The 15,543-nt window shown below is 40.1% G+C and overlaps 1 protein-coding gene across 1 annotated transcript in view; it reads right to left on the reverse strand.

Moving 5' to 3' along the window:
- The window catches only part of LOC122803896 (coiled-coil domain-containing protein 175-like), a 306,823-nt gene that overhangs the window by 13,548 nt on the left and 277,732 nt on the right, over positions 1–15,543 (reverse strand). Inside the window, exon 4 of the mRNA XM_044073580.1 lies at positions 1,169–1,397. Coding sequence (XP_043929515.1) covers positions 1,169–1,397 — 229 coding nt within the window. The remainder of the gene's footprint in view (positions 1–1,168; positions 1,398–15,543) is intronic.

Raw genomic sequence — 15,543 nt, forward strand, 5'->3', positions numbered from 1 at the left:
ATATATATATATATATATATATATATATATATATATACACACACACACACACACACACACACACACACACACACACACACACACACACACACACACACTTATGTGTGTGCATATAAATACACTTTACTTGATCAAATGCTCTTTGCTGTAGGGGCATTTGTGTGACTGGAATTTAGAGTAAACAAGTATGGTTGACAAAGGTTAGTGTTTGTTTACTTATTTACTTTTTTGTACAGCTGGGAGTTTCTGTGCAAGTGTGTGTGTGTGTGTGTGTGTGTGTGTGTGTGTGTGTGTGTGTGTGTGTGTGTGTGTGTGTTAGGGTTAGAATTGGGTAAGATAAGGGGATACGCTTAGTGCATGTACGAATAGGTGTGTATTTTAGGGTTAGGATAAGAGCTAGCCAATGTGATAGATGTATTGTATGTGTGTGTGTGTGTGTGTGTGTGTGTGTGTGTGTGTGTGTGTGTGTGTGTGTGTGTTTTAGGATAAGGGTAAGGGTTAGGTAAGGGAAAAAATTATTATCATGTGGGCATCTGTTTGTTGTAAATGCCTATGCTGTCTTGTGTAGTGTTAAGTGTTAGTGAACGTTTTTTTTTAAGTTAATTTTCACAGTTGGTGTTACAGGCATGGGTTATGGTAAGTACATGTTACTAATGTGGAGCATACCTCTCAATTGTCTAGAATTTTGTAGAATGTCCATATTTTTGCCTCATATTTTGGTGTGTTCCTTGTAAAATTTGTAATCTTCTGGCAAATCACTGAGAATTGCAGTCACTAAATAATGACAGCAAAACCTGTTGTTCTAGCAGCTTTCTAAGTTTATTAAGAGTAACATTTAAAATATGCCCCTGATTCTGGGCCTTTGTTCCCCCATTAGTTTTGGCTTTGTTTTTAATTCTTGAGAAATTAATTTGAGAAGTATGAGGTGCAACAGGGGAACAAGTTGTTTTAGTTCTAATTAAGTTCCATTTTAACTGTGGGAACAAAAGAGCTTAACTTAACTTTTCTTAATAAACTTTGGCTGCATATCTAGGTTGGTGTGCCCTGTTTGTATTAAAATTTCGTTACATACATATACATATACATATACTTACTACTTATTTTCTCATCGCTTAAAATAAAAAGTTACCATGGCTATTTTAACTTTCCTCAGAACTACACTCTTTACCTTTTTCATAAGTCTTTCTTTTTCTTCATTAAACTCTTTTCTTTCATTAGTCATGACTTCTTCCATGTCTTCAATTGCATCTTTTAGGTTTACCACTGCCTTCTGTGCACCTCTTACTTTATCATAGGTGTCATTTAATATAATCCGTTTGTTGGCTTTCTCTGCCATCTGCTGGTTCAACTGCTCTATTACATCAACATGTTGAATTTTCAATCGTTCTAGTTCAGGACTGTAAGAGGAAATCAACATAGCTTATTAAAAGACAGCTTTTAACATCTTTGATTACTCTCATTGGCATACAGTAAATACTAATGTCAGTACTGGAGGAATAAATAAATAAATCACACTTAAGCCTAAATGGTCACCAAATGTAGTTGTTAACCTTCCATCTCCAAAATGTGGAGTACTGCCACTTACAATGTAGAACAAATGGAAAAAATGAGGAACATTTATTGATAGCCTATTGGCAACTTCAGCTAGAATGTTCAATTGTTGGTTAAAATGTGTTACTTTGTATGTATATTTTTGAGAAATTATTATGATTCAGTATTACTTACCATGTATATCAGTTAAAAATGCTTAACAATGAATATTTCAATCTGGAACTGTGAGGAGCATAGACTTTTTATAACTGAAAATGAGGAATGTTCCTCATAACTAGGTGCTAGTACAAGGGTCTAGGGAACTACTAAAGGGGGGGGGGGGTGAATACCGCACAATGTGGCTGGGCTAATATATGCCTTCGGGCAGATAGCTCAGTACCAACCTATGAACCTATAATATGGCACATTTGAGAGGTATGCTACCAAATGATGTCTCAGACGAAGAGTCCCTTGCATATTCCTAAAGTAAACATGATGAACCCAAGCCTATTGTTTCAATAGCTGTAACTTTGTCAGTTATATAAAGATGCACCTAAATGAGTGTAATAAACAAGTAATTAAGACACACTGAAAAGTAAGAGCCTCAGACACTGAAGAAAAGTATGCAACTAATTATTTGTGAAGGCACTGTTTAAGTGGCAAACGTACTAAGCAGTGCAAATCAGAGGTTCTACATTAGGAAAAGTCAGCTTTATAAATATAAAAGATAGCCTCCCGAGGTTTTGCTACTAGTGGTACTTGCTGGATAGAAGACTTTACCTGACAGCTGAGCCTCTGATTAAGGAAGAATAATATGAAATCCATCCAGGTCATGTGGGTTAACAGTCATTGGGGTTTGCCATCATGGCCTACATGTGTTTTGAGGAGAAAGAATACAACTATGTAACTTAGAATTGTTGGAGGTACTACAATAGTATAGCAGTCTGAGGCCAAAGTCTCATGCCATTCAGTCCTAATATTTGCAGTCTAAGAATTGTGACCACTTTATTAGATTTAAACCAAATACATTCAGGGAGGATGTATTGTGGTGGTGGTGCTGCGGTAGCATTGTCGCCTCACAGATAGACGTTGTCCTGTTCGATTCTCAGCTAGAGCGTCTTCTGTGTGGAGACATGCGTGAATGGGCGTACCTTCGTTGAAGGTTGTGCATCAGGGCTGGCAACTCGGCAAATAAAAATCAACTGCCAATCATTAGCGGACCGGAGTTCCGCTGTGGCGACCCTTAACTGGGAAAAGCCAAAAGACACAACAACAACATTCAGGGAGGATGTATTTACTCTGCTGAGTGTCTGGCTTGTGTCTCCTTTTCACATTTTTATAGATGAGACACCAAGGTACAGCACAGGTTTGGGGATGTGAAGATACAAGTTATGTTGTTTGCATCTGACACTGTCCCCTTGGTCTGAAGTGGCCATAATATCTGGGGTACAATGGAGTAATTCCCTGCTGATTTTGAAGCAGATGGGATGAAGTTCATCACCTCAAAGTCGAAGTTCATGGCTGGGATCCATAAAATAGTAGATTACTTTCTGTAGTTGAGAGGGGGAATCTACATAAAGTGGAAGAGCTGAAATATATTGAGGTCTTGGGACATGTAAGGCTCCCTACTGCAATGTTGGCACTCGAACTGCCGAGTGCCAGCAAGACAAAAAAAAAAAAAAAAGACAAAAACTAAAGGAGATGAGCAAATCTTTAAGACTGCTCTTCTCCTTTAAAAAAATAAGTTATATACTCACCACAGCAATGCATCTGTCTTGACTGTTTTCATCCTTCCTCAACAAACGGGGTCTTGGATCTGACCTTAGATCTGACTTCGGACACTTCTAAAGACTTTGGCTGAGCTCCTCCCATTACCCACAATCCTCCTCTCTAGCTTGAGTTACCTCAGATCGAGTTTCCTTCCATTCAGCTTATAATACTCACAAAAGTGAGTAATAATACAATATAATTACCAACAAAATTCCAGTTAGACTGCAAGGAAGGAAGGAAAGAAGAAAGGATAAGATACTGAAGCTCCTCAAAAAGCAAGTAACATGACATAACTCAGGTTGAACTAGGAGATCAGAGAATAAAAACTTCCAAGATAGGAAGGGGGTCAGAGGGCAGGAGTTTGTGGAAGGATGAAAACAGACAACACAGGTACACCATTATGGTGAGTATATAACTTCTATCTGATGCTGTCTTTTTTGTCTTTTCCTTAGCTGATGGGGCAGAGTCCCCCGAGGTGGTCCTCAAAGAAGGATATACCAGCGTACAGTGGAGCCAAATGCTACCTTCTTTAGACAAGATGTCCAACTATGAAGAATGAAAGTAAGAGTATTAGACCAAGTGGCAGCTGCACAAATGTCATCTATAGATGCTCTGGACCAGAAAGCAGAAAATGTAGCCACAGATCTGGTCGAATGAGCCTTAGGAAGTCAGGGAGTGGAAATTTATTTATTTTTATAGACAAAAGAAATGCAATCAGTGAGTCATCTAGCTAAAACAACTTTGAAACTGATTTGCCCAAACTGGCTTTGGAAAAGGAAACAAATAGTTGGTCTGATTTCCTGAAATCTTTTGTTCTATGGAGATAGACTCTAAGATGTCTATGAAAATCCAAAAGGTGCAGCATGTATTCTCCTTTTTTGGAAAAAAATTGAAAAGAAAACAGACTGATTTATAGCCGTTTCTGAAGACACCTTAGGTATAAAAGAAGAATTAGTAAGGATAGACACTCTGTCTTTCTGAAAGATCAGATATGGTGGCTTAGAAAGAGAGGGCCTGGAGTTCTGATGCCCACCTGGCAGATGTGATCGCAACTAGAAAAATAGTTTTTCAAGACAAAAAATTTTAAGTCTACCTCGGCAGCTGGTTCAAAGGGGGGGGGTGAGTCAGGGCTTGAAGATGTATTGTTAAATACCATGGAGGTGTAGGATCCTTACTGATGGAGTGGAGTAAAAAAAGGTACCTTTGAGAAAGTTTTTGCAAAATCTAGATGATGCCAGGAACAAATGGATATTTCCTACATAAATATCTAAGATGACTGCAAGCTGGATTTTTGTAGTAGAATAACTACCTCCACTGCTGAATACGGAAGCAAGAACGTCTAGGATAGCTGGAATAGGTGCAGAAAAGGGGTCTAATTGCCTCTGGACAGCCCAGAGAGGGAATCTTTTCCATTTGTTCCTATATACTTTTTTTTAGAAAAGGGGTCTAATTGCCTCTGGACAGTGTGTACTTGGCAACTGTACTTGAATATTTAACAGCAGAAATTGTAAAGTTAGCTGGTAATACAGCTCAAAATAATAAGAAAAATCATATTATTCCAAGGCATCTGCAGTTAGCTGTTCAAAATGATGAAGAGCTGAATAAATTGGTGGAGGGTGTCACTACTGCAGAAGGTGGAGTGCTTCCCAATATCCAGTCTATGAACCTCACAGAATTCTTTTGAGAGGATGTCAGAATTTGATGAAATGGGGAGGAAAACCTGGACTATCTAGCCATCATTGGAAGAGAAGAAATTGTGGTCAGCCTGAGGGTCTGAATGTCTGTATGAGTTATCCCTGATGGATGAAAGAAGAGATCCTGGGTTTGATCCAGTACTCAAAGGGGGTACACTAGGTGAAACCAAAGGAAGGGAAACCATACTTGTTAAGGCCAGAACAGGGCAACAAGGATGACTTTGCTATTCTGGTGAGACGCTTTCTGAAGAAACTTGGGAATTAGAGCTGTAAGATGATATGTGCACAGGAGCTCAAGGTGCCGGGTGTGAATTAGAGAGTCTCTCAGTGACTCCCCCTCTGTTTGGATCAGAGTGAAGTGCCTGCTGCATTTGGAGTTGAGAGAGGAAGTGAAGAGATCACAGCACGGTTGGCCCCACTGATGAAAAATCATTTCCGCCATCACAGAATTGAGAGATTAATCATGAGGTTGTGAGATGGACCTGCTCAGTTTGTCTGCAAGCACACTGGACTTTCCCAGGATATGAGTTGCCAAAAGGAAGTGGCTGAAAGAGATTGCCCACTGCTAGACTCTCAAAACCTCTCAACATAGGGGGATAGGATTTGGTTCCCCGTTCCCCATGCTTATTGATGTACCAGACTACCGACATATTGTCTGTCTGGATTGGCAATCATCCCTGGAGGGAGAGCACCTTGAAATGCCTGCAGCATCAGTAGGACTGCTCTCATTTTCAGGACACTAATGTGAAGATTGACCTCCAATTGGAACCAAGGGCCTCAGACCATCCTTCCCCAGTAATGCCCCCCCAATGGGAGGGATCTGTAGTCACTGTAGCTGTGGGTGCTGGAAGGATAAAAGGGCAGCTCTGAGAAACTTATTTTGTAGTGCTGCACCAGGCTATGTGTTTCCTGCAGATCTTGGTAATCCATACTGGTGTAGACAGAGGGTGTCATCTTATTGACCACTGCACTGCAAGCATCCATTGCAGTACTCTCATGTAGAATCTTACTAGAGACACCAGAGTTATGGAAGCTGCCATAGATCCAATAAGTTGTAATACCAGCCTTGCTGGTGAGGAAGGAAGAGATAGGATGTGGGATACCTGACTCTGTAAAGTGTTTATTCTTGTCTGCAGCAAACTTGCAATCTGTGTTATCATATCCAGATGAGCACCAATAAACTCCAGAACTTGAATGGGAGAGAGTTGATATTTGGTATAGTTCACTGTGATGCTCATTTGAAGACATAGCTGAAGCATATAGTCCCTAGCTTGAACAAATAGAGGATTGGTGGGAGCAGAGAGGAGCCAGATATGGAAACACCCAGAATCCCAGCAATCTCAAGCGAGCTGTGACCACTGCCATGCACTCAGTGAACATGTTGGGGGATGAGTTGAGGCCAAAGGGAAGGGCCCTGAACTGGTAATGACTGGCTCCCATCCAGAAGTGCAGATATCTTCCTGATCATCTGTCTATTTGGATGTGATAGCATGCATCTTGGAGATATACCGAGTACATCCAATCATCCCTGTACAATAGGTATAGAATGCCTGAATTGTGAATGTTTAAAACTTCAAGCTTCCGACATACTGGTTCAAATTGCTGAGATCTAAGATAGACCTCAAGTCTGCATTTTTCTTTGGCATCATAAAGAACCTTGAGTAAGTTCTGAATCCTTGCTGGTATGGGGAGACCACTTTTTTGGCCAGCAGTGTTTTTTATTTCATTAGCTGCTGCTTTGCTCTGGCTGGGAAGAATGTCAGGAATGTTTGTGAGCTGACTGGGGGTGTGTGTGAAGGGAATAGGGTATATAATAACCTCTGAATATGATCCTCTGCACCCGAGTATCTTTGGTGATGGCTGTTCAGGTTTCTGTGTGTAGGGATAAGTGCCCCCCCCCCCCCGACTGCCTCCAGAGTGCATCACTCAGGCAACTTTTCAGGAGCACAGGAAAAAGGACTTCTGAAGCCATGGTTTTGTGGTCCTCCTTTGCCACGAGGGTGACATCTACCATTGGAGTTCCCCTGTCTGCTGGGGGGGACCTGTCTCCATAGGAATCCTGGGAAGAGCCTTGAGACTTATGGAATCATATTTTCCTACCACTTCTCTGATTTTGAGAAAACGTGCATTGAGGGCTAGAAAAATGTATCCCTAAGGCAGATAATGTCTTCCCATCTTGTTCACCCCTAGATAAGGCTTCTTTCACCTTGGGGCCAAAAAATACAGATACATCTAAGGGAGCATTGATGAATGATAACTTGAAGGGCTCTGCAAAATCACACTGGTACATCAAGGCTGACCAACCACCTTTCTATCTCACAAATTCAAGTATTTCACTACAAGAGACATCCTCAAGGGCTGATCTGGGGGCTCCTTCCCTTTCACTGAAGTTGGTATCTTCCATCAAGGATTCCTATAAGGAATCTAAGTGCCTCCTTTTGTATGTAGACTTCTGAGGTGGCTCCTTGGTGGGATGCTCCACAGAGGACTTGGAAGTGTGAGCAGTGTCCTGGATAAGGACTATCTGTAGGCTAGAATGGGCCGGCTGCCTAGATGGCACAGAATGAAGAAATTTATGGACCAATGCAGACAGCTGAAGAGGGAGTGGATCTGAGGGGGGGGGGTCTAAGTATCCCTTGTCCATGGTGGTGGAAAATGGTCTCTCTACTACCTTGAAGGCAGAAGGCAGAAGCCAAGCAAGGGCCACCCTGGTAGAAGCCGAAGACACCTGCCAAGGATGACTCAGAGCATCACCACAATCCTTCCTCAAAGCAGCGATTGGAGTCAAGTTGTCCAACACTGAGCCTCCAGGAGGAAGGGACTGCCCTGACAGCATCCGGGTGGAACCCATCCCCCTGGAACCAGTGCTGGCTCTGAGATCCCTCTGGTTCTGATAGTGTCAACACCAAATGGATCACAGATGCAGTTAGAGTCGATGAAGGCCAGGCCTTCGGATCCAAAGCAGACAAACTTGTAACTCTTGGGTCTGATGTCTCCGAAACTGTAGGTCAGATCAGAGTAGGAGACAACAACTGGGATTGGGCTGGTGACAGGCACATGGATCCGATGCGAGACAGGGACAGTAAAACTCTAAACTGAATCTGGGCCTGGAGAAACTTCCTCATCTTCCTTTCCATATCTGCTTCAGTTAGGCTTTTAGATGACCCGAGGGATGAACAGATTGGGGGTAGCCTGCAAGTCCTTTGATGGGTCTCCTGTAAAAAAGAAGAATGGATTCTAGAGTCTTTTGGTTCCAGACTGAAAGTAGAGGAGAGATAGACTGGTGATTTGGATTTGGCTCTCATCAGATCCAAGGAACCAGATGGATTTGATGGCTTGGAAACCTTTTTTGGGCAGAGCCAAACCCAAAATGGAGAAAAGAGAATGATCAGGGATTGCTTCCCACATTCCTTGTCTTTAGCTGATGGAGCCCCCTTAGTCTTCTCATAAGGCTTTTTAGGAGAAGGGGGAACACCAGGTGTAGAAGAAGAAGAAAAAGATGTAGAAGGTAGCAGTCTTTTCAGCACCAGCTTATTATGGCTCTCAACCAGCTCCCAGTGGTTAAACCCTGCACAGATTTCACATTCCTCCTCAAGGTGGGCAGATCCAAGACAATAAAAAAATGCTTTTTACCCATACTGGTACAAATCTTAGAAATATAGTAGTATCTGGATTACTGTTCTGATCATCTGAAGAGAGATGGTAAAGATTAGTAATTCTGAACTGCACATAAGCATGTTTCTTATACTGCTATAAAAGTGCACAGTATTTATTTGGTATGGATTTGTCATCTGAAAAGCTTCTAGAATTGTTGAAGTTAACTACCTTTTGAACAACTTTAATATTTGATGTACGTTTACAGTTTTAGAACTGGAAAGGCATGATGTTGGATTTCTATTGTCTAATTAGTTTTCACTTACTTTTGGAGAGTCTGAATAATTTTTCAGACATTATTTCTCTTACAACTGCAAATATTAGTTGTTATCTAAATTGCTTTTTTGCTTATTGAAAATGTTTAATTGAAAGCTGTTGGAGTATTATATTTTTGTTTTGGCTTCTATTTATTTCTGTTGTGTGTGACATTTGTTATACTTAGGTGTTACCTATGTTTTATTTCTAAATTACTCTTTCATATTGAGTACGGCTCTACATTTTTATTTGATGTTGATTTTACTTATACAATGACTATTTTTAATGTAAACAGAATTAATCGCTTTACAGATACTTTAGCATCTAAAACATCTCAGTCAATTACTTATCTATATTTGGAACTAAGAATAAAAAAAAAAAACATAGATCAGGTCTTGGTCATCACTGGCCTAGGTCATTTCCATGCTTAAGTGAAAGTCCAACACCTGACTCAATCAGCATGCGTACAACTAATTCTACATAACTTAGTCTGCATGTACATAACTAAACACAGCTTACTTATTTTTCATCAGCCTGTTGATTCTACTCACATTGTATCTTAACACCAGGTTAGTTCACAGAAAGACTAGTATTTTGTCTGACCCAGTTCATATCAAAGATCTGATATTTATTGCTGAAACCTGGATAGACACAAATTCTGGTCTACTTTTGTTGACCCTGCAGTTGACCAAGCTGGGAGGGGGGGTGGCCATTATACATTGTACTTCCATTTCATTCAATCAAATTAAGTCAGTGTCACCTAACTCATTTCAGTATGTTATGGGACTGGGACACGCTTTCGGCTTCTTTCATATATATCATCTGCCAGGAAATATGGGTCTATATTATAAAGTCGACCGCTTACTTCATCGAATACCTAAACGTCGACCCGTCATCATCGAACTGCATAAACACCAAACGCTCAACAACCAAGAAATTTAAAAGTCGAACTCTCATACTTGTCCCACCAAACCGCCTGCTACATACTACCTACACAAACAAACTAAATAAACCACATACATACACTAACCTAAACCCTACTTCTAACCCTAAACTAAACCCTACTTCTAACCCTACACTGAACATTACATATGCCACCATGTATGCACTTAACTTAACCCGCACCCTAACCCTAAGGTCCGTAACTATGGCACACTTACCTTAAAAAGCTAAACCCAAACAAACTAAATAATCCACACACATACACTTAATAAAACCCTACACTAAATCTAACATACATTACCATCTATGCAATTACCTTAACCCGCACCCTAACCCTAAGGTCTGTAACTATTGCACACTTACGTTACAGAGCTATACTGCAGAAGGCCAACCATGATGATTCGACATTTCCGCTTTCACTCTTCTGGACGATTGATGTTTTCGTGGTTCGATGAAGACGGGTTGACGTTTAGGTGTTCGGGTAAGTAAGCGGTCGACTTTCTAATATAGACACAGAAATACCAGACTTTTTTTTTGAGAAGTTCACAGATTTTCTTATCTCCTCTATTTTGAATTGCACACACTGGCTTGTTGTGAGCAAAAGTTAAGTTTAGAAGTGATGATTTATCTGTGACCTTTGTCAGGAAATTCTTTTGTGCAAGGAGTGGCTTTGGTTTTATTCAGGAAATTAGCTCTGCCACCCATTTGCACAGTCATACCATTGACCTAGATTTTCATCTTTAAGGCCCTGTTTCTAATCTACTTTTTGAATCAGTGAATTGGCTGATCACTGATCATTTAACCATACAATTTTCAACAAATTTACTTCATTCTCAGCCTCCAGAAACTGGCTATGTGTATTCTACAAATCTTCAGGCAGTATCCATTGAAAGTTTTACAATAGCTCCTTCATTTCTTCCACCAATTTTGAATAAGAATCTTGATGAACTATGTAATATCTATAATACTGTGTTAGGACAGGAACTAGATTAGGTAGCCCCTGGACAGATGTGTCCTGTCTGACAAGTCTCCTGAAAGTCATGGTTTAATCCATCTCTTAGGAGACATGGATGCAAAGTTGAAAAGAGGTGGTGGTGTTCATGCCTGTGTGAGGGCAAGCTTGCTTTGAATAATCATTTTTCTTTTTATTTTTCTGACATCAATCTTAGGAAATTAGTCTATCTTTCTAGATGCATCTCTGAGTCAGCTAATCATTCAGCTACCTTGTTTCAAACTGCAGGTCATCTTGGAAACCCTGAGTGTCTTGATGCTTGGTTGGCACTGTCTTCTGAACAGTATGAATTAGCTACATGTTATTTTGCTGCCAAAATTATACTTACTATATCCTCACTGCCTCTTCCTACTGTTACTAGCATTGTGACTGACTATGCATTCTCATTGGGAAGAATTTGCCATTACTGATTATGATGACCTTTATGCTCTCATATTCTGATCTACAGCATGTGCATTACCACTTGATCTCTGGACCCATCTCCTAATGTTTATGGTGGCATCTTTGGATGGTGTGAGTCCACTTCTTTAAGAGATTGTCATCACTGAACTTGAGAATGGGGTATTTCCTTTTTTCCTAAAGAAGGCTGTAGTTTACCACATCCGTAAAAATGATGGTTTTGATTCAGAATACATTGACAATTATTGACCTAGCTTGAACTTCCCCTTTCTTGGTAAAGGTTCTTGAGAAAGTTTACCTTCAGCTGGATCTTTTTATTTAACAATAAGGACATCGGCAATTCATACCAGTCTGATTTTTAGGACAAGACACAGTACCAAGAAAGCTCCCATCAGAGTTTTTAATGATCTTCTAGATCTAAGACATCAACATTATCTTGTGATCCATATGATTTTACTGCATCTTTTGGAGCATTACTGTGGCATCTTTGGTGTTTACTTGGATTATTTTGCTTCTTACCTTTCTGGACATACTTAAAGTATAGTATCAGGAAATAATTCCTTTTCCTCCCACCCCACTTGTTTGTGGAGTGCCACATGGTTCCATTCTTGGCCCTTTGTTGTTCACCATTTATTTACTGTTGCTATGCGACATTATTTGTAGATAGGTTTGCAATATAATTTCTATGGTGATGATACACAGCTTTACCTCTTCTTCCTTTAGAACCTGGTGTCTGCCCTTAACAATCTTTCATACAATCTGGAATTCATCTACAACTGGCTGGTCAGTAATATGCTAAACTCAATACTTTTATGACTGCGGCCTTGGTGTTCTATGCAACACTGAAGGATTCTTCATTTCCAGTCATGTCTCCTGATATGTTTTATTGGGCAGGCAAGATTTCACCTGTGCCAAAATTCTTTAATCTTGGTGCAGCTTTGAAAACCAGATTTCTACCATGGTCAAATCTTCATGTTTCCATTTGTGGTATATCACCCTTATCAAGCAGCTTATTCCAACTAGTGATTGCCCCACTGTGATGCATGCCTTGGTCCTCTCCTGTCTTGTTACTACAATGCATTATATATAGGTCTTCTTGACTCAGAACATACCTGTTTGCAACTGGTGTAAAGCTCCACATCTTGGTTATTAATTGGAGTTTCTAGGTATAATCACATCACCCTGATTTTATGTAGTTTGCACTGGTTCCCAATTAAGCAGAGTATTACCTACAAGACTTTCATCTTGGTTTACCTAGCTCTTCATGATATGGATCCACAGTACCTACATGACCTTCCATCTAGGTATAATCCTTGTCATTCACTTCATTCAAGCTCACAATGTCTCCCTTCTGTTCCAACATATAATTGGATTCATCAGGTTTTCGATTACTTACTCACTAGCCATACTTGTACATGCTTTCTGATTGGGTTCTTGATTCTCCCACCTTAGCTGTCTTTAAGCATGAATTAAAGACACACCTTTTTGAACTGGCTTACAATAGACAAGTCTTAGTTATTCTGTTTACATGTACTGTATTTATGTTTTTATATTTTTAATTAATTAGTTTGTATGTCTATTCATTTACTTGTTCTTTCATGCTGTTATGTATTACTTTGTACAGTGCCTGGGTTCAGGCATTTAAATAAATGTGAACTTGAACTTGAACTGTGGATGAACAAGTCTGCATAAGCAGAAGTCATTTTCCTAGCAGAAGAATGCAGATACAGTGACTAGCCCATTACTATTGATCATAACAACCGACAGAAGCTTTGGGTGGATGGGATGTGTGGGAGCTAGCTGTGCCATAGAGTTGCTTGGTTAGTGATGATTTCTGTGCCAGAATAATACTGTTTGGCAACCACTACCTAAAACAGGTTTACCCAAAGTGGCGTTGTGCTAGGACAGCAAAACATTGCTTGCGGTAGCTATATGAATATGATGAAGTGTTTAAAAGAAGGTATTAGATAATAATCAGCCATCTGCTGAAATACAGGTATGAAGAAATCAATATTATGCATGACGTACCCAGATAAGGACTGACAGCTAATTAGTAAACAGGTAGCTTGATCCACTGTTATGAATTACTACCTGCCTGAACAGACAAAAGTAGCACACTAAGAAGGTGCAGTTGTGTAAGGAGCTTACCATAATAGCAGATCTTAGAGAAAATGTGACTGCAGTAGAAAATTATTACATTTAGCTTTACCCTCCTTCTGTGTACCTTTTTCTGTCCAAATGTTTATACAGAGTGTCTTCTTCCCTCTGAAGATTAACACAGGGCTCATAGCCTCTTAGTTAATTACATAGATGAAGTGATGCTTTCTCTTATATCTCACTTTGGTGCTGTTTTCTTTAATTGTTCGAGTCAATGCTCCACATAAAAAACTTGTTTGTGGTTGGCAAAATATTGTGCTAAACAGCACCAATAACAGACAATACATAATGCTTAAAAAAGTACCACAAGTTATCTATAATAATGGTCACAAACTATAGTAATGGTGAATGCAGCATAAAAAGAAGCTATGCACTCACCATAATGTTCCAGCTGTGTTGTCCATTTTCATTCTTCCTCAACAGTTGGGTTCGGATCCAATCCTCGGATCTGACTCATCCGTTACTGTAGCCCGTGGTAACCCATAAAGCTACGAACACCAAAGGACAAAGCTGAGCTATCATGGAGAAGTAGACGTCTATAAAATACTCAAAGATTAAAACACCATGTAAAACATTAATGTACAAACAATAAAACTCTCTTAAAAGTAATAAACTGCTGATGAGCGCTTTTGGCTAGTGCCTTCCTCAGATCATAAAACAGTTCAACCAGAGGTTCAACCAATCCAATTCCACCATCATCCACAGACGAAAAAGGGGGCTTGACCAATCAAATCTTTTTCTTTAGTTTCTGTCCTATTAACAAGGGTTTTAAAGGAAACACACCATTTAAACCTGGTGTTTTATCAGCTTGTAAATTAGCACTTGTTGTTTAGGAGACAAGCAAAAAGACTGCAGTAAGGCTGCCCCCCCCCCATTGATGAAAAATCTCCATTTCTGTCATTTTCTTGTTGAGAGACCATTCATGAGGTAGCAGAATGGACCTGCCCAGACTACCGACATATCGTCTGTTTGAATTGCAATTGTCCCTGAAGTGAGACAGTGTTGGAATGCTTGCAACGCTAACAGCACTGCTCTCATTTCTAGAACATTGATATGCGTGTTGGCCTTTTTGGGGGACCAAGTGCCTTGCACTGTTGTGCCCCCCCAATCTGGGAAGTGTTCATGGTCACTACGGCCTTGGGCTGAGGAAGAATGAAAGGACAGCCTTGAAGGACTTAATCTGATTGAATTCACCTTTTGCATGCCTGAGTGATTTTTATTTGGACTGACATCTGTTGATAAAAGAATTGACTATTGAGTCGCTAGCATCCATTGAAGAATTCTCATGTGGAATCTTGCCAAGTGAACTAAAATTATGGCAGCTTACACTGATCTTAGGGCTTGCAGAATCAATCAAGCTAAAATCATTGTACTGTGAATTATCTTTTTGACCTGGTATCAGATAGTCTGTACTCTTCTTGTAACAGGAAGAGAAGCTGTTACTGATACCATGTTGAAAACTGTCCCTACAAACTCCAATACCTAAGAAGGTTCTAACTGAGATTTGCTGTCATTTATGGTAATTCCTAGAAGGGGGCAAGTTTAGAGTACCTGATCTCTCACTCTTATGAGTAGATGCCTGGTTGGGGCAGTAATGAGCCAGTTGTCTACATAACGAAACAACCAGAATCCCCAAAGTCTCAAGTGAGTTGCTACCACTACCATACATTTAGTGAACACCCTGGGGACTGTGGTGAGCCAAAGGGCAGAGATGCCTGTTTATTTTTATGAGACAGTATGAGTCTTGAAGGTCTATTGAGTGTATCCAATCATCCTTGCCCAAAAAGGACAAAATGGACTGAATTGTGACTTGTGTGTTGAGCTGATTTGTTCAAGTTGCTGAGATCCAAAATGGATCTCTAGTACCCTGTTTTCTTTGGCACTAAAAAGAACCTTGAGTAAATTCCAGATTCTATGTGGTCTGGTGGGAACTCTTGGGTTACTTTTTTTCTAGCAGCTTTTGTATTTCTAGTGCAGCTGTTTTCCTCTGATTGGGTGGAACATCGGGAAACTTGCCTGAGGATGGAGGTGGAAGGAAAATCGGAATTATATAACCTCTGGAAATAATCTTCTGCAGCCACAAATCTTTGGTGATATCTAGCCAGGCTCTCTGGTGCAGATATAAATGAC

This window comes from Protopterus annectens, chromosome 6.part0, assembly GCF_019279795.1.
Source record: "Protopterus annectens isolate FY-2018-M chromosome 6.part0, PAN1.0, whole genome shotgun sequence".
Taxonomy (NCBI): Eukaryota; Metazoa; Chordata; order Ceratodontiformes; family Protopteridae; genus Protopterus; species Protopterus annectens.